Source organism: Ornithodoros turicata, chromosome 1 (assembly GCF_037126465.1).
Source record: "Ornithodoros turicata isolate Travis chromosome 1, ASM3712646v1, whole genome shotgun sequence".
Classification (NCBI taxonomy): domain Eukaryota; kingdom Metazoa; phylum Arthropoda; class Arachnida; order Ixodida; family Argasidae; genus Ornithodoros; species Ornithodoros turicata.
Genome location: NC_088201.1, coordinates 72,543,369 through 72,564,033, shown reverse-complemented (window position 1 = coordinate 72,564,033; position 20,665 = coordinate 72,543,369). Strand labels below are relative to the sequence as shown.

Below are 20,665 nucleotides of genomic sequence, written 5' to 3'. Positions count from 1 at the left end.
TCCCCCACATTTCTACCGTCCACGGCCGGGTTTGAATCCGCGATCGCTTGTACAGTAAGCCAACATGTTACCGAATGAGCTATAGAGGAGGGCAAGCGGCTTTCAGGTGAGCCCTGACCCGAAGGTCACACATAACGGATTTCCGGAAGATAACGGATGTAGTAGTTCTTCTGTACACTTGAAAGTTCTGAAATCGAGGCCAGCGCGTGTGACACTTTAGACACGTGTGACACGTGTTACACTTTAGGTTTTCGCGCGCGATCTTTCTTACCAGGAGAAAAACTCCACGCAAGGCAGACGCTGTAAAAAACAATTGCGATGGGTGTTTCTCGACACGCTATAAGACGAATAATTACAAAATAGCTAATTAATTTATCAGCCGCAATGAAAAGATACAGGGTTGGGTGAACATTTCAGTTGATTGGTAGATAATCCGCCACAGAGGACTAGTGAAAATGGAAAGACAGGTACACCAAAGTCATCGTTAGAATGCATCAAAAACGAAATAAACGTCGACGATTCTTCACGTGAAACCATTTGCACGAAACTGACAAAGCGTATTTCATTTTTCAGTTCATGTGACACTTTCCTTCGGGTGAATCATAGGTTATGGTATCTCCGCCGCGCCCTTTATGTTGTCAGAACCTGAAACGTGTAACGCGATCAAGTTGTGCGACAGCTATTTACCTTTCACACCCACTTCAATAGCTTCTGTGTCGTAAAACGGGACTCATCCTTTGACAAGCAGTCGGTTGTCAACAAATGCATTCCACATTGCGATCGCCCCCGTCTTATAGACAGAACATCATTTCAATCAAGACGGGAGAAACAAGAAAAAAAAAACGATCAAATAAAAGGCGATGGGAGTCCTCTGATCACGATTGTCAACTATCGAGACCTGTACGAGATATGAACCGTTTGACGGGCACCATTTTCGGATTTTGCTTACTTGTGCTGAAAGCCATACTTTACATTGCAGCGCAACCTGCCGAAACAGGTAAATAATTTATTGTCATCACTGTTTACTGCTCCTTTGTTCACTGCAGAAGGAAGCGGAAAATTGTGCGGCTACTACTCACTAGAATAACACCTATAGCGAATGTACCTTCCGTTGTATACAAGCACAGGGTGTCAAAGGGTGAACAATTGTATGTCTGTTATTAAAACAAGAAAGCACTGGAGCAAGGCAAACAGAGGCGGGCGGTTGCCCCTGTCTGCTGGAGTATGGTGCAGCCTCACGTCTTGTTTATGTACCCATAATATTTACACTTTATGCGGTGATCAAGTTTAGGACAAAAGACGTGTTTTCCCCTTTAATTGCAGTTTTTAAATTGTTAAGTGCCCTTATTACGTTATAACGTGGCTGAGACAGCTCAAGTTATCAGCCGTATAGCTAGTTTTTCTGTGGGCTAGTATTTATATCGGCAATAGTGTTCGGAAATTGCCAACGTTCTGTTTCACCACAACAAACCAAACATTACGATAATTTCGTCGCAGGGTCCTGCACTCAACGCGGGGAAACATCCCACATATTCATCATCATCCATTCATCTATGTTGTTGTTGTTGTCTCGCGCTCCATCCCTGCTCTGTTTGCGTTAGTTGAACTTTTTTTTTTCCGAAACGAACGAACGTCTACAAGCTTGGAAAGCCGGCTCCAGACACAAAGAAGGGGTGCACCAAAGAGAACAGGTGCATCCAGTGAGCTGTGACGTCATCAGACATATGTCCAATAACATTACCACCCGTAGGAGAACGAGCGCAAGGATGAGCGGGATAGTGAATCTATAGACATGGAGAGGAATGTCAGAGAAGTCAGTACCACGACCGTGATCAGTAGCTCCGGTTAATTATAGATTTTTGCGTTTTATTTTATGTCATGAGAATCATCGGATGCCGAGTCATCAGATGTCAATGTTCATCTTCCGCCGTAATTGTACTTGAACATTACAAAACTACGGTGCAGTTTTAACACAAGTAACGGCGGTAATATATGCACGGAGTTCATTCAGCATTTCCCATTTGAAGAATAGCTAGCTCTCTACCAGAAGACACACACACACTAACACAAACTCCCGCTTACATTTCGCCAGCTGTGACCCTAACCTCGGCAAAGTGATCGACCCCGATTACTTTGTGTCTAACCTGTAATTGGTCGTTACATGAAGAAGGCGTGAAGGACAGAGATTAATGTCACGCGCCCTCAACCAATACTCGAGCACTTGATCCCGCATTATTCTATTCATGCTCTATGTACCCTACCACGAATATGATACGATCAATAGCTCGGCTAGCGGTTGAGGACGCGTGACATTCATTTCTGTTGATATTAACATTGCCTTGAGTTTGAGGGGAAAAACACAGGACGAACACAGGACGAGATGAACAGAGAGACTCACTCAAACTCAAGGCAATATTAATATCAATTCAACATCAGCTAGCTTGCCTGCTCCTGCTATGTTCATCATTTCTGTTTTTCACGCCTTCGTCACGTAACGGTGAATGACAGGCGAGACACAAAGTAATCGACGAGGATTACTTTGACCAGAATAGGGCCCCAAACCGAATAGCACTGCCACCCTGGGATTTTTGTTTTCGCACTGTTAAAACAGAGCTTCAGAACATAGCATGATCCTAGCCAGTGGCGTAGCCAGACCTCCAAGGTAGGGTGGGCTTGATACGAACCCCCCCCCCCCCCCACCTCCCCGCTGATCCTGTGTGGGACAACAACACACATACTGGTGCACACCGCAAAATGTGGATGACAAAAAAGAACGAAAATAATCGTTTTGGACGTTCACAATACGATTACATGCATAGGCTGTCATGACCAATGAGGTGGTGTCACGAGATTGGAAGTATTTTGGAAAAGCTCATACTTTGAAAACCATTCAAGAGTGCTGCTTAGATAGACGCTATGAACTGCAAGAACTTTCGCGATCGTCACACTGATCCCCCCCCCCCCCCCAACACACATATATTATTTTCTCCTCGGAGTTGTACGATTTGCGTGGGTCGGGCCGTGGCAGGTAGGGGGGGCTCGAGCCCCCCTAACCCCCCCGTGGCTACGCCACTGATCCTAGCCAGCCACCATTCCGAGTGATACCTTTCTGTGTCCTGATTTGTTGAAAACAGGAGGACGCTCCTATCTGGGACATGCATAATGATATCATTCGGAATGATGGTTGGCTAGGTGCATGGGATGTGGTGAATTTTTGTTTTAACAGTGGTACAAGTATACTCTAAAAACAGAACTTCACGGCATAGCACACTGTGCGCCAACCATTGCCACGAATGATAGGATCATCGCTGGTGATTGGAAGACAGAAAGAGGCGTACGCCTTTTTGTGGCAATTTTCATATATCCCAATTGCCACAAAAAGGGGTACGCCCCCCTCTCGCTTCGAATCACAAGCGATAACCCTATCATTCGTGGCAACGGTTGGTGTACAGTGTGCTATGCGGTAAAGTTCTGTGTTTAGAGTGTACTTCCGGTGATGCTTCCGGGATGATTGTTTCTGGGAGTGGTTTTCTCTCTCTCTTCCTCTCAGTTGGGGAGGGACACGTTTTCCCTAGACGCGTGGAAGCGCGGACACTGTCTGGGCTTGGTGTGAGGTAGGGAGGGAGGCTACGTGAACTTGTGGGATCCTCCTCCCTTAACCACAGTGGGTTTTCCTGCCAACCCGTCCTGCAGCCCCGGAAAACACGTACGTTGTCGACGGCAGCGGAGGTACGAGGCATTGTCAAGGCACTCATTGCATTGTCATGCCCTCCGCAGAGGTGGATTTTTCTCTTCTTTTTTGTCTGACTCGAAGGCTGAGCTTGGAAGCATTTCTGGGCTTCCGTGGGCCGCGGTCCCCAAATTATGTGCTTCTCCATGCTGCGAGAACCATTCATCATCGTGTAGTGTTGGGTGGACATTACATCATCTTTCTTTGGGTTCCTGGACATTATGGCATCGTAGGCAACGGCGCAGGAGATTCTACAGCTTTTGCTGCCCATAACAACGCTGTGTCTCACGCAATACAGTTTTCGTGCACAGATGCCAGCCTCTTCCTGCGAGAGTTTGCTGCTGATGAGTCGTTGAGGTACACCAGTCTGTGGCAGCACTACATGACTATGGGAGAAGCTGACCCCAATATGGATTTTTCTGTCCCTCGTGGCGCAACAAGACAGCATGAGTCCTTCGACTCCATCTGAGTGTTGCCCACACGCCTCTGAGGATGTACAGAATGAGGAAATGTTGGTCCCAACATTGTTCCACCTGTCGTACACTAGTGGACACGGAGCACATCTTCCTACACTGTGCTGCATATGAACGGCCAATATGCTGTTTATGGTTGGCTTTGCGCAAGATTACCACCGGCCCATTATATCTGAATGTTCTTCGAAGGCCCTACAATCCAGCGTCTCAACCCTTTACGATAGATGCCCAGATACGATTCCTGACGGGCATGGGCTGTGTTTCTCTACTTTGACTGCGTCGCGACGTTGACTAGTCACCCTGTGACTGACCCTTTATCTGCGACAATCCCAGTGTGCTAGTGGAGCGTGGGTTTCCATGTGTACTCCTGCAGTCACAGCAAATGAACGTCGAGTAGCAGGTCCCCCTGGTTGCGACCAACCTCTCCCCATATTTTAACTCTATAGCCCCTCCCCCCCCCCCTCCCCCGGTCATAATTGCCGTATGAGGAAACGAAGCTCAAATGGTATTTTACCCCGAAAATCGAAAATCGAAAACCGTTTTTCATGTTCCGAAAATTACAGTACGAAACTCTATTTTGCGTAGAACTTGACCGTCGAAAGGAGACGTGGAAACAGCGCCAAAGTTTCGATATGCCCAGTAATTCTTTTTGTTTTCATTCGTTTTCTTCCTTACTGTACAGCACTCTCGTGCAAGCATAGTTAGATCGTTCTAGACATTGGTGGTCCCAAAGAGTGGCTGTACATTTCAAGCGCCCAGAAGGAAATTGATTTCCAGCGCTGCTCATGCACCATTGAAAAAGAGCGGAAAGATATGCCCCAATTGCTTTTTGACAATTTTTTGCTAGAGTGGACTCATTGTATCTCACGCAGTGCATTCTTTTATTGGTGTCTCGCAGCGGTTTCCCGAGGGCAATCTGCAATGGTACGAAATATATATATATATTTTTTTTGTTGTTGTTCGTTTTCAACTGGCCAGGTCCTCATGCAGGCCAGCTTTGATTATTCGGTTGATAGAGTGTGATTACTGCCTACCGAAAATAGAAACCAAACGAACGCACAACACAAGCTATGCTGGGATTCGAACCCGGTTCACCTTCCAGTCCCGGCATGCAAGGCAGTGACCCTAGCCACGAGGTCACGGGAGCTGATAGTAGCTCTGCACTGGGAATTTCGTGGGCTGTTTCTAGGTGTCAAACATGATCCTTCCGGAACGAGCGTCGAAATGTAGGGTAGTTGGTAACAGTACATAATGATAAACGGAAGGCAGCCAGGGGTGCGCTTCCTCGTCCTTGTCCCTGGCTGTCTTCCGTTTATCATTGTGGTCCTTCGGAGATGTTGCCAAATCAGATTCTGCTCCAAGCATGGGTCCAAACAAGAAGGCTCCGAAATCTTTCTGGACGACGATCATACACTTAATACTTATGATAATGCTGCAACAGTAAACTATTTGTGTAAGATTAATTAAGAAAATTATGAGGGTAGTTAAAACATAAGCGGGAATTTACGACTCGATCAGAATCCTTCACATACTACTTTCGAATGCGAACGAAAAAGTTTACGAACACTTTTGACTGCAGTTATCTTTTCCCGTCGTTTTGGAGGTCTCTCTCTCTAGCACCTTACTTATAGCTATAATAATATCATACAGCTTCATATAGCTTCAGCTACGCAACTATCATATAGCTTACTAATATCATCCATGGACAGCTCCGACCACCTTGTTGTCGTTGTCGCGGTGTATCATCTGTTCATGGGCATTCCAGGTATGGACTGGAAGAAGTGCGGCAAAGTCCTGGTTGATTTTCTGGCAGATTCGGAGACACTTCTGAAGTTCACCACAAGAGACTACAAGGAGACAACAAACGGCAACAGGCTCTATCTAGAATTTGGAGTCCTCTTCGGTTTCAATGACATGACACTTAAGGATGCAGATATATCGCTGGTTGAACAGACGGTAGTTCTTATGGTAAGTCTGACGAGTGATGCCTATATAGGAACGATTCGGGTAAACTGACGTGTATCTCTTAAATCTAGGCTAAACTGTAACATTTGTGTCTGAACATGCCATATCAACTGTGGTCCACATTGTGCGTGTCGCAACGCGTAAGACGCAGCGCGAAAGCAGCGAGCAGAGCGAACAACGTGTTCGTATAACCAGTGGCTCTGCATAATCTGGTGTCCTCAAGGCGATGTCATGACTGGCGTGGAAGCAAAAGACGGCTACCTGTGGTCCTTGGTTACTGCGCATTCACGACTGCTACACGCTGCGTCAAGATCAGCACCCTGTTGGCGGGCTGTTCCGGAAATCCATCCCATGCGTGAATTTTCACGCAGCACTGGGTAACCTAACCTAACTGTTGCTGCTTTTGTAGTAAATCAGTTGCCTCCCCTTCCTCAATAGAGCATTCAACGCCTGACGTGTGCCAGTTGAACAATTTTCGCAATTTCTCGGAGCAAAAAGTTCTCTCCCCGGCAATACAATTTGCCATAAGCCTTGCATAGTGGATAAATAAGCTGTACTTTTTATTGCAACTTTGCAGCGTAATCGGTGCAGATATATTTGTACCTGTCATACGTCATGTCCTGTTATGCGCGCTCCATTTACGTACCATGTGTTATGAAATATTCAACGCCTTGTTTAATACTTCCTAACTTAGGTATGATGCAATGCTGTAACAGCATTGCGATGTTATCTATGTAGTCATTCTTCCATATGACGACGCTTAACTGAACATGCCGTTCAGTTTTAGTATAACGTACTGTGTCGCCTTTGCGTACGTAAGGAATATCGTGGTGATTCTGCACAATGCGCAAAGGTTTGCTTGTGTTTTGCGCAAAGCCACTAACGCTGTCCCTTACGTACGCAAAGGCGATAGCGTGCGATATACTAAAACACACTAATATTTCAAGTTGGCGCGCTCCAAATGTCACGCGGGGGAAACCGTTTCTGTTGGCCTGGATTTCAAAGAAGCGGCACGATTGGCCATCACGCGCGAACTCGTGACAAATCATAGCGAAGCTGTCCATTTATTGTACCACCACCGCCACCACCACGAAAAGTTGAGCATCGAGCCCCTGACCCGTCTCTCTTCGCGCGTTGAAACGCATACTTCGACTGGCGTCCCCCGCGATTTTTTTTCTCATCTGGTACCAGTTGAACTGTGTTATCGAACAGGGACCAGTTCAAGTGGAACCTCTTCAACCAGTCGCAACTCAACAATCAGTTTTGGAACCGGTCCCAGTCTCTAGTTGGGCCAGCTGGTACCAGTTGAGTCTGGGACAGGCAAGGAACCAGTTGAGCCAACTGGTATCAGTTCATCGAACTGGTCCCAGTTCGATAACACAGTTCACCCAGTACCAGTTGCAACCGGCCACAGTTGAGACTTGGACCGGTTAGAAGCCAGTTGATCGAACTGGTCCGGGTTCGATCAACTGGTACCGGTTGATCCAACCGGTTTCTGGCCGGTCCCAGTCTCAACTGGGACCGGTTGCAAATCTGATTGTTGAGCTGGGAGCGGTTGAAATACTGGTTCCACTTGGAGTGGTCTCTGTTCGGGAATACAGTTTAGCTCGTACCAGCCCAAGTGGCATGTAACCGGTGCCCCTTTGAAGGATCGCTGTTCCCAACAAAGGCAGACCCAAGGAACCGCAACGCAAGAATGCACTTTATTTGTAGTCAATCATTATACATATTCTGATGTACATGTAGCGTAACTATAACGTAATTAAATGATAGCAGTTTAGGAACTACAAAGTTACATGGAATAGATAATACTTCACGTTTGGTTGGTTGGTTCGTTGCTTGATTGCCCTGTGGACGTCTTGAATCTTGTGTCCAACAGAGTATTCGAGATATTCTTAAACGATGGATAGATATTTTTCTTTGAGCCCCAGCAGCTTAAGGTTTCTGGAAAGTTGAAATGGCACAATTGAATATGCATATATTCACCACTGCAACATGTAATTGTAGAGTATGCGAGGACAGTCACTCAGTTTGAGCACTCGTGGCCCCGGAAAGCACACGAATCTCTCACCATGAAATTTCCGTTGTGTAGTATCTGTGCATTTCATTGAGAGATTTGCGTGCTTTCCGGGGCGATGAGTATTCTGGCGCGCTACGCTGGTTTGAGGGTAATCTGTGTTTTCCGTGTGAAGGATCTGAAACACGAGAACGAACGTGTGCAGTTGTGAAAACAGTTGCTTTGGTAACGTTACTATACCGGATGTTTTTCGAAAAAGGGCATGCACCTGCAGGTACCAGGGATGTGACGCGGAACAAAGAGAAGAGGTTCTCGTGGAAGTAATATTTCTAAATGATACACAAGGAAAATCACTTCAGCGTAGTACTCACGATTTGGTCTCCACAGTTGTAGCCGAGCTGTAATCCCATGACACTTTCCGGCCGTAGTGAAGCCGCTGACGCCCATTGTATCACTCTTAATCTGGTAACCTTTAGTAAAGGGTGAAAAAATAGCAATATTTTACCTTCTATTTCACAAGTTACACCGTAACTTTTGAGCAGTACCTTCAGTACAGGTTAAGGACACCTATACATAGAGGTTATTGTCTGCTACCCGCCACGTAAAGATTACAATTTGACCTGGAATGGCTGCCTCTAAGACGCCTACCTCCTCACAGACGCCACACAATAAAAGATCTCGCCAGTGCACAACGGAAATATAGCTACAGCATACATAATTCATCTAGAGCCATGCAGTGGTGAAAACCTACTGATGACTACATGGAAAACTTCACATGCACAAGAAATGAAAAGGAGAAATAATTGTAACTGAAAAATACTTATTCTTTAATTGAGAAACCTGGCCATCCAGCAGGGGCAGAAGCATGAGGAAGTCTCAATACAAACACTTGAGCTGAACCGCATTCAGTACCATCGAGGGACTCTTTACAGTGCTCACCAGTATTCACGTTGTTGCACTGCCCTCTCAGTACGCCGAAAACGTTCCTATTCCTTTGCGACAACTGATAATCACACACGCACGCACACACACATAAATGGGATGATGATGTGGTGGGTTATTCTCCGCCGTTATGGCGGTACACTGCCCCATTGCGGCTGTGGGAGGGATGAGAAAGTGATGATGATGGAAAGGTGTCCTATTAGAGTTCGTCCATTAGTCCAGTGCTGGAGAGGAACTCAGCAACAGCTCGTAGGCCTTGCATCAGATGTGCGGGCGCCGACCATGGTCCGAGAATGTTGGTTGAGTCGAACTGGCGTTGATCGACGCGTTGGAGAGCAGTTTTTATGAGGGCGCGCTCCCGATCGTACTGTGCGCAGAACAGGAGGACGTGATGGAGGTCACCGCGCACACCACACGTGGAACAGAGGCTGGATGCGCCGACACCGAGGAGGTGTTTGAAAGCTGGTGTAAAAGCCACATTAAGTCTCATGCGGTGGAAAACTGAGGTAAAGGAACGGGGCATTCGGCGGGGTGAGTAAGGGACAAAGCGGGGTCAACGGAGTAAAGCAAAGAGTTGGTGGTGATGTCACGTTGCCATTGAGACTGCATCATGGGGCCAGTGAGGCTTGAGACGAGGGAACGGCGATCTCCCGGAGACAAGATGATGGGGACACGCCGGGTGTACTGGTGCGCGCCGGCGGCTGTTCGATCTGCGTCCTCGTTTCCGCTGATGCCCACATCACCCGGGATCCACTGGACGACGAGAGAGTGGACCTGTGTGCTTGCTTTCTTGTGTACTTGTAGAATTTCAATAACCACAGGACTGAGGAAGCCATGAAGTCCAATAGTTGCCACACACTTAGAGCGCAGATCTGGAGTCCGTAAAAACGACCCAGGAGCGAACGGGGCTGTCAGTAATTTTCCACAAGGCGAGAAGAATAGCATAAAGCTCAGCGCATGTTGACGGTGTTTTATGTGAGAGATGACGGCCATCTGAAATTGACTCGGAGGGAATGACAAGGGCAGACGACGAACTTCCCCTCGTGGTTCAGCCGTCCGTGAAAACTGCGGTGGAAGTCTCATAACACGAGCTCATCATATCGAGAGTGAGCTGCTTCATCACGCATGCAGCGACGTTGCCTTTCTTGCCTGTTAGCCCAGGCACTGACAGGGAGAGGCAGGGCGTTGGAAAAGTCCAAGGAGGAGTGCTGGGAGCTGTGGGTGCGACCACAAAGTCAGGTATGCTAGTGTTCAGTTGAGAGACACATGGGTGTACGCTGCTGTGCTTGCGTCTCTGGAGCTTCCTAACTAGCGGATGCCGCCGGTGGTGAGCTAGAAGGCGGAGGTACTGCCGACACGTCTCCCCGTAGCGAAGCACTTCAAGCGGGGCTTCCCAGCAATGACCATATGCGTCTCTGCCGGCCGTGGGACCCCCAAGCACACCCGGAGACTGAGGAGGCACTGGAGCTTACGAACTGAGGAAGGTGGAAGGCCATTCAACACAGGCAAGCTGTACGCAAGTGACCCGCGAGCCAAAGCTCGCTGGACGGCCACATGCAACGCCATGGCACTTACACACTTCATGCCTGCCAGGTGCCTGATCACCGCAATCCAGTGGAGGACCTTGGCTTCCAAGCTCGCTATGTGCTTCACCCAAGACAGATTGGCGTCTACCGTGACACCTAGGAAACGATAAAAAGATGTACCCCTCAGCTGTACACCAGCAACTGAAAGAGGGAAGGGATGCATGTTCCTTCTCGTAAACGGGAGTATCACGGACTTTTCAGTCGACATGTTCATGCCGGCCTTTGCGAGGTAGTGCTCAATTGTATTCAAAGCGTGTTGCAGGCGCCGCTGTATGGCCGGACGGGATTGCCGCTGGTCCAAATGCAGATGTCATCCGCGTAGATCGAAACTGACAGTTTCTTTTCCATACAGCCCGAAGACCCGCCATGGCCACGTTAAACGGAATTGGGCTCAATACGCTCCCCTGTGGAATTCCATGAGTCATCGATACATGCTCCGTATCCCCTTGACGGGAGCGAACGAATAGTTGCTGCCCTGGACAAAGTCTCTAATCCATGAGAAAGCTTTGGAGGGTAGACCGGCTTGTGTGAGATGATGCAGAAAGGAGGCGTGACTCTTGGTGTCGTAAGCGCGTTTACCAATCACACGTCAGCGACACGACTATTGTAAACCCGAGGCACATGAAGTAAAACACATATTGCTACACAGTTAGACTGTCCTTCAAACTATGGAAACTTAATAGTGAATATACGGTACAAAGACCCTGGTATAGTTCAATTACTGCAATATTGCACTTCCTTCAAATTATTAATACGATCTACAATCCATACAGAAGCAGAGGCACAATAACGTAAGGCACACTGATCCGAAGCTCTCGTGTTGAATGTGTAGATAGAACGAGAACACAGTAACTTTTGAGCAGCACCTTTGCAGCACCTTTTATAAAGGTTACTTTGCAAAGAAAGAAGCAAAATGAACGAATAAAAAGCCGCTGCGGAATTCGTTTAGAAGTTACAACGCCCTTATAAAGGGTACACATATAAGTTACGACGACTGGATTTGGTTTACACTTAGAGGTATCTTGTATTGCTCCTAGAATGTCAGGTTACAAGTCGTTTTTAACCTATAAATAGAGTTATTGGATGTGTAACCTCTACGATACTTTGAAATCTACGTCTGTTTAGAGGATACGCGTCGCTAAAAGTAACAAGGGGTACCGAGTTAAGAGCGTAGTGTCGCACTCTCCTAACTTGCAGACAAATCCTTTAGATTATACGAACAACGTACGTCTATGTCACAGATCACGCTAAGAACATACGGAGCAAAAATTTCAGGTCAGGCATGCTGAGACGAACGCAAAAAGTCAAAACACGTCAGGCGATGACGAACACTGCATCAGCGAGCGAAGCATGCGACCATTACACAGTAAACGCACCATGCATCGCGGGAGCAGGAACGCGCAAAATACTAATGACAATTCCAAATTAGCTTTCGTTAACACTAACGAGCCTTACAAAGCATTGAAACATGATTTTCTCTACTATGAAGTTACTTTCTGACCGTTCCTATAACTTCGCCTTGCAATCTTCATAGATATTATTGCAAACCTGTGCCGGTACCAAAACTGAAGCTTCTCCCCAAAATGTAAACTGGCCCAGCTCGAACTGGCACCACTTCACTTTCCAGTTGCACCAGTTCAGCTTGAACTGGTACCACATAGTGCCCAGTTGCGACCAGCCCAGCTTGAACTGTTGCCATGCAGTGCACTTTCCAGTTGCCGCCAGTCCAGCTTGAACTGGTAACAGCTCACTTTCCAGTTGCCACCAGTCCAGCTTGAACTGATACCACATAGTGCCCAGTTGCCACCAGCCCAGCTTGAGCTGGTACCAGTTCACTTTCCAGTTGTCACCAGTTTGGTACCAGTTAGTTCCAGTTGATCCCCGGTTGGTGCAAACAGGGAACAAACTGGTACTATTTGACTTCCCAGCTAATTTTTTCGCCTGGCATGTGCTATCACACAAAGCAATTCTCTGTGTGAGCACCGTTTTGCAATGCGCACAATTTGGCTGTTTGGCGATCCCTTGTGGATGCCGTCTTTCCGAGTGCCACGTCGCAGGGCCAGCGCTGAGTTTCATTATATCATAATGTGTGTTTTTGTGACATCATCTGTGATCACAGACAATATAGTGCACTAATGCCACTGACCATATATTTACTCCTCTACCGCAGGTCATCTTCGATGTGCGTGAGTTAGAACTGCGGAGCTTCAACAACTTCCAGAGCGCTGAAGGCGTACAGAACTCGCTACATCTGTCGGTTAGTGCGAGGAATGTACGCTACACGATGGGGCTCAATTACAACGTTAGCGACATGAACACTTACGACTGCCGGTACGTCGAGATGGACAAACCAGAAGTGAGGATGGAGGAGGACGTCGGCAGTTACGAATCTGTTATTGCGCGGATGGCGACGGACACTTTCGACGAGGTGGTCAGTGAACTTGTCACCAAGAAGATGATCAGGGCGGTCGACAACCCAGATTTGCACGAAGCCCTCGACAGCGCAGGTTGTTCGTGAATTGCCTGACCAAGAACATGTTTTGTTCTACTTTTTATTTAATAGAAAAGAACATCGTCAATCGAGATAACTACAAAGTCTGGGGTACAATTCGTCTCTAGCGGAGCCAAAATGGCCACGTCAGGTGCATGTCTCTTTCAAAAAGGAAGGAGTGGAGAAATTAAAAATTTGCTACCTATGTGCATAAAATATGCAATTCTGTTCAACAATAACGTGACTCTCGACAATTTCGAACATGGTTCAGTGTCAGCATTAAATTCCCTGCGCGTTTTATGCTCCCGCTCTTTCCTTAGGAAAATTGTCCTGGCAAAAAATAAGTAAATAAATACAATTCCGCAAAGATTAAGCTCTACTAGCGAGCGATACCATTAACGATAACGATACGTTTCAAAACGGACACCATACAATGGACACCATGTAGAGGAGAAATCTATGCACATACTACATCTTTTCAGTGCAAGCAGTCCTGAACTAACCTCGCACATACTTCTGGCGCAGATAACTTTCACGCGCATTAGCACTGCAGAGTGGTGGTAATGGTGAACAACTTGACACGAAACCCTGCTTCATTCACGAAACAGCCAATCAGGAGCCACCACGCACAATACACTCGCTGTATAGTGCTTTGTCACCGCGTAGTTAAAGCACCCTGAAAAGACAGCCATGAGCCGCGCAACGTTGGAGGACCCGACCAGTCTCCTGGCGTGATGTATAACCATGTCACTGTGACGTAACATAGGCGTGGTGAGTAATTCCACATCACGTCAAACCACATCACGACGTCACGTCAGTGGAACGGGATTGAGATATGTTCTTACTCGCGCGCAGTGCAGGTGAGCTCGACTTATCGCTTGCAAGAGCACGACCATTACCGGTACGCTGGATTTTCTGGAGCCAGGCTAACTTTTCCCCTCTTCCTTTGTATTTTCTTTGCAATAAACCTATATCCCCCCCCCCCACCCCCGGTCCAGAAGAAGAAGAACAGTCTCTGTTCGAAATATCGGCGACTCTCGTAATATAGGTAATCGGTGTAGGTTTACACGCTCTCGTCCTGAGGCACTCTCCTTAATATATCGTAAAATTTGTATAGTGAGCGCGACTTGATATGCTTTGATGTTCCTCAGTATGATTCTGTCCGTTGAATTCATCTGATTCTTCGATACTGCTCGCTTTGTCTCTGTTCCCCAGACAATAACATAATGTTTCTGGTGCGCGTGATAATTTGATATGAAGAGTGTTGGTAGATTTAATTGTCAGCTACGCCGATATCCTTAAATTCAATCGATAGACATTGAAACCTTGTGACATTCTGAAAAGCCACATCGAACTCTCCTGGAAATGCATCTTCATTCTCCCAGTTCTGTACCGTATCACGGGGGAAAAGAAAAAAACAATCATTCCGAAACACAGATGGGCGTTGCCATGTTTTATGACGCAAATGTGCTCGACCGGGAACGGTGACGTGTATATACGGGCCTTCGTACTCGTCAGTGGACCACAACTATCAGACCTTCGTGGCTCCACGTTACTCTACTTCACGGCGTTAGCCCCTTTACTGAAGGGGTAGGGGGGATATGTTTATTAAAAACAAAGAAAGGGGGAAAGGCCTTTACTGCAGTTACCGTGTGGGGACAAGCAGGAGGAACTCGATTTACGTTTTGGTAGCCGTTCCCGCAACAAAATGCCAACAGTGATCTATAGAGTGTGAAAATATATTTTTACAGGAAAAGAGCGTGCTATGTGTATCATAAACCAAATGACGCTGCGGAACACGTTTTACGTATGATTTGTCGTACGTAAAACGTGTCGTACGTAGACGTTCATTTGACGACGGTATTATGGAACGATGAGCGACGTAAAACAAGTACAAATCATATTTTAAACCATTTCGTGCGATTCTGTGCACGTTCGACAAGTTTGCATTGAACTTAAACACTTCAATGTCATGCTGCGTCGTGTAGCCAGTTGCTAGTTGTTGCAGTCTTCGTGTGCAAGTTGTGCCCTGGTTCCTCATGAACCGCCACGAAAGATGTACCATTCAGAATGGTGCGACTTTCCATGGTGGAAGCGACAGCAAAAATGACGTATTCCACTAGCAGGTCACCCACGGCAAGTTGGAGAGTTCACAGAAGATATGCGCAAGATTGATGACGAGATTCTTATCTCCCTGATAGCTAGTCGGCAGTTTGAGAAAAGGCAGAGGGGTTAATGGTACAATGCGAAACTACAATGACATGGACCCATTTTTTAAGAGTGTGGGCCATTGTCATCAGCGCATACTATGAATGTGTCGTGCAGGGGGGGGGGGGGGATATGTTTATTAAGAAAAAGAGGGGGCTATGGCAAGTGCCCACTGGGAAGGCGGAAAAGTATTATTGTCTCAACAAGCAATACAGTAATACGCGGGTAATACATATTTTGCCGTATTATAACACAATAAATACAAATATTTTTTGAAAAATTGTATTGTAATATATAATACTAATACAAAATGTATTACAGTAATACTATTAGTATAATACAATGTATTATAATCAGAGCATCAAACTGAACCGGAACCGAAAATCGGAAAGGACCGTTATTTTTTATTTTTTTGACGGAACTGAACCGAAAAGGCCGCCGCCACCTTGGAGCTGAACAGGAACCGAACCGATTTAGAAAATTTCGGTTACCGTTTCAACAACACCAACTTTATTGAGAGAGGATGAATGGGGAGTTTCATCGCCATGGGCGATTTAGCCATTGCTGGTGATGATGCAGGGAACCAAATAATGAGTTAGCGTTTTAAAACGGTTTCAAAGCATCGGGAGTTCGAGACTGACCGTCTTTCATCTTACCTACCTTAAGTACCCCAACCTGTTCCAAAAGTGACCGTTTCATGCGGCATTTTGTGCAACCCGAGCCTCCAATACAAGCGTAAATGCATAGCTGGACGCCCGCATCGATGGAGACAACGTCAGACAACCGCGCTCTATAGGTTCGTTTTCCTGTGGACAAGCGCTCTTGTCACAGCCTTGTGGCCAGCTAGGACATGCGAAGAGAAATAAAGCTTTCGGAACTTTCCAACCATTTATTTTAGGGCATATGTCTTTGCAATGAACCGGTTCGGAACCGGTTTAGAGCATCTTGAACCGGTTCAGAACCGGCTCTACCCTAGGTCATACCGAGACAACTCATACCACAAGCAACTCATACCAGGACAACTCATACCAAGACAACTCATACCAGACAACTCACACCACACTCAATTCATACCAGGACAACTCATATCACACTCAACTCATACCAAGACAACTCATACCAGTACAACTCATACCAGGACATCTCACACCACACTCAACCCATACCAGGATAACTAATACCAACACAACTCATACCCAACAACTCACACCAGGACATCTCTTACCTGGACAACTCATACCAGACAACTCATACCAGACACCTCGTTCCAGTACAACTCATACAGGACAACTCATACCAGAAAACTCACACCATGCAACTCACACCACACTCAACTCATACCAGGACAACTCATGCCACACTCAAGTAATGCCAGGACAGCTCATACCACACTCAACTCATACCAGGATAACTCCCACCAAGCCAACTCATACGAAGACTACTCATACCAGGACAACTCATACCACACTCGACTTTTTTTTTTTTTTTTTTTTTTTTGCGGGAAGAGGGATTGTTTTTGGGAATTGCTTTTCAAACTCCAAACTCATGCCACGCCAGGAATGCGATATCGGGGGGGGGGGGGGGGGGGAAGAAAATTCACAGAACTTCACTTATATTGAAGGACATATAAGAAAACCACAAATGACATTTACCGAAGCGCGCTGAAAGGTCGTTAAACCCGACTACAATGCTTATTGAAGATCGGGAATTTTGAAATGAAGTCAAATCAAAATTTTATCATATTTTCGCCTTGTGTCAAATACTTCTGGGATTTTTTTTCAGGGTACATCTAGCTGGTTGCAAGAATAGGATTCAACCAGGTTATCGGAGATGTTAATAAATTTTCTTATGATATGAGGCTTATCCCTCGATGACCTTAATTGTGGCGAGACCGAGAAGCCGTCCCTGGAGAATCGAACCAATTTACTCGACGTGGAGGCTGCTGTTTAGCTCTTCCCACCGTTCTACTACAGTTCTACAAGTCTACCCGGCCATCATGATGAATAGGTTGCTAGAATGGAGGAAACACAAGGAGCGGCTCTTCGCTCCAGACTAGCGTAGCCACCCTCTAGCGGTCGCTCGAGTCAATATCTCCATTACATCCTGTCCGCCACGTGAACCTCTCTAAATTTTCAGGTTTGCACTTTGTTCCTCGCGCCGCTCTCAGTGTGTTTTTGCTTTTCCACAGTCATTTATTGTTAAAATGTAAGCACCATCACGGAACCGACGTATGGTAACATGTTCCTGTCCCAGCTGCGGCTCGGCTCTCGTTGAAAGGAGAGCAGCCTCTGTCACAGGAACACGTTTTATTCGTAAGTACACGATTGGTTGTTTCAGTCGCCTGTCCGTGTTTGAGTCGTCTTGAATCGTCTTGAAGACCCGCCGTTCGCACATTCTCGTCCCTCAGTCTCAAGGAATGACATCCTGTCGCCTTAGCCGCGTGTGGCGCTAAGAGCGCCGGGGACAGGAAGGAAAATATATCGTTCTACTGTTACTTCTTCTACATCAGGTGGCACAAAATAATCAGTTGAGTCACACTCGTGAAGCGATGTGGATGAGATTTGACGTCATCTGTCGCAGAATAGCTGAACTTTGAGAACAGTGGTTGCTACTTCATGTGCTAACAATGCAAGACCTGCCGTTCGCACGTTCTCGTCCCTCAGTCTCAAGGAATGACATCCTGTCGTCTTAGCCGCGTGTGGCGGTAAGAGCGCCGGAACAGAAAGGAATCTATATCGGTCTACTATTACTTTTTCTACACCAGGAGACACAAAATAATCCGTTGAGTCACACTCGTGAAGCGATGTGGATTAGATTTGACGTCATCTCTCGCAGAATAGCAGAATTTTGAAAACAGTGGTTGCTACTTCATGTGCAAACAATGCAAGACCTGCCGTTCGCATGTTCACGTCCCTCAGTCTCAAGGAATGACATCCTGTCGTTTTAGCCGCGTGTGGCCCTAAGAGCGCCGGGGACAGGAAGGAAAAGATATCGTTCTACTGTTACTTCTTCTACATCAGGTGGCACAAAATAATCAGTTGAGTCACACTCGTGAAGCGATGTGGATTAGATTTGACGTCATCTCTCGCAGAATAGCAGAATTTTGAAAACAGTGGTTGCTACTTCATGTGCAAACAATGCAAGACCTGCCGTTCGCACGTTCTCGTCCCTCAGTCTCAAGGAATGACATCCCGTCGTCTTAGCCGCGTGTGGCCCTAAGAGCGCCGGGGACAGGAAGGAAAAGATATCGTTCTACTGTTACTTTTTCTACACCAGGTGACACAAAATAATCAGTTGAGTCACACTTGTGAAGCGATGTGGATGAGATTTGACGTCATCTCTCGCAGAATAGCAGAATTTTGAGAACAGTGGTTGCTACTTCATGTGCAAACAATGCAAGACCCGCCGTTCGCATGTTCACGTCCCTCAGTCTCAAGGAATGACATCCTGTCGTTTTAGCCGCGTGTGGCCCTAAGAGCGCCGGGGACAGGAAGGAAAAGATATCGTTCTACTGTTACTTTTTCTACACCAGGTGACACAAAATAATCAGTTGAGTCACACTCGTGAAGCGATGTGGATTAGATTTGACGTCATCTCTCGCAGAATAGCAGAATTTTGAAAACAGTGGTTGCTACTTCATGTGCAAACAATGCAAGGCCTGCCGTTCGCACGTTCTCGTCCCTCAGTCTCAAGGAATGACATCCCGTCGTCTTAGCCGCGTGTGGCCCTAAGAGCGCCGGGGACAGGAAGGAAAAGATATCGTTCTACTGTTACTTTTTCTACACCAGGTGACACAAAATAATCAGTTGAGTCACACTCGTGAAGCGATGTGGATGAGATTTGACGTCATCTGTCGCAGAATAGCAGGATTTTGAGAACAGTGGTTGCTACTTCATGTGCAAACAATGTAAGACCTGCTGTTCGCATGTTCTCGTCCCTCAGCCTCAAGGAATGACATCCTGTCGTCTTAGCCGCGTGTGGCGGTAAGAGCGCCGGAAGAGGAAGGAATAGATATCGGTCTACTATTACTTTTTCTACACCAGGTGACACAAAATAATCAGTTGAGTCGCACTCGTGAACCGATGTGGATGAGATTTGACGTCATCTCTCGCAGAATAGCAGATTTTGAAACAGTGGTTGCTACTTCATGTGCAAACAATGCAAGACCTGCCGTTCGCACGTTCTCGTCCCTCAGTCTCAAGGAATGACATCCTGTCGTCTTAGCCGCGTGTGGCCCTAAGAGCGCCGGGGACAGGAAGGAAAAGATATCGTTCTACTGTTACTTTTTCTACACCAGGTGACACAAAATAATCAGTTGAGTCACACTCGTGAAGCGATGTGGATGAGATTTGACGTCATCTGTCGCAGAATAGCTGAACTTTGAGAACAGTGGTTGCTACTTCATGTGCTAACAATGCAAGACCTGCCGTTCGCATGTTCTCGTCCCTCAGTCTCAAGGAATGACATCCTGTCGTCTTAGCCGCGTGTGGCGGTAAGAGCGCCGGAACAGAAAGGAATCTATATCGGTCTACTATTACTTTTTCTACACCAGGAGACACAAAATAATCCGTTGAGTCACTCGCGAAGCGATGTGGATTAGATTTGACGTCATCTCTCGCAGAATAGCAGAATTTTGAAAACAGTGGTTGCTACTTCATGTGCAAACAATGCAAGACCTGCCGTTCGCACGTTCTCGTCCCTCAGTCTCAAGGAATGACATCCCGTCGTCTTAGCCGCGTGTGGCCCTAAGAGCGCCGGGGACAGGAAGGAAAAGATATCGTTCTACTGTTACTTTTTCTACACCAGGTGACACAAAATAATCAGTTGAGTCACACTCGTGAAGCGATGTGGATTAGATTTGACGTCATCTCTCGCAGAATAGCAGAATTTTGAGAACAGTGGTTGCTACTTCATGTGCAAACAATGCAAGACCTGCCGTTCGCACGTTCTCGTCCCTCAGTCTCAAGGAATGACATCCTGTCGTTTTAGCCGCGTGTGGCCCTAAGAGCGCCGGGGACAGGAAGGAAAAGATATCGTTCTACTGTTACTTCTTCTACATCAGGTGGCACAAAATAATCAGTTGAGTCACACTCGTGAAGCGATGTGGATTAGATTTGACGTCATCTCTCGCAGAATAGCAGAATTTTGAAAACAGTGGTTGCTACTTCATGTGCAAACAATGCAAGACCTGCCGTTCGCACGTTCTCGTCCCTCAGTCTCAAGGAATGACATCCCGTCGTCTTAGCCGCGTGT

The 20,665-nt window shown here is 46.8% G+C and overlaps 1 protein-coding gene across 1 annotated transcript; it reads left to right on the top strand.

The window, feature by feature from the left end:
- The first annotated feature begins 872 nt into the window (after nucleotides 1-872).
- On the top strand, nucleotides 873-13,470 carry LOC135400661 (uncharacterized). Its single transcript, XM_064632494.1, has 3 exons — nucleotides 873-997; nucleotides 5,969-6,171; nucleotides 12,884-13,470. Exons 1-3 carry the CDS (start codon nucleotides 910-912, stop codon nucleotides 13,229-13,231), a joined length of 639 nt encoding a protein of 212 aa, XP_064488564.1. The 5' UTR covers nucleotides 873-909; the 3' UTR covers nucleotides 13,232-13,470.
- Nucleotides 13,471-20,665: the final 7,195 nt, after the last annotated feature.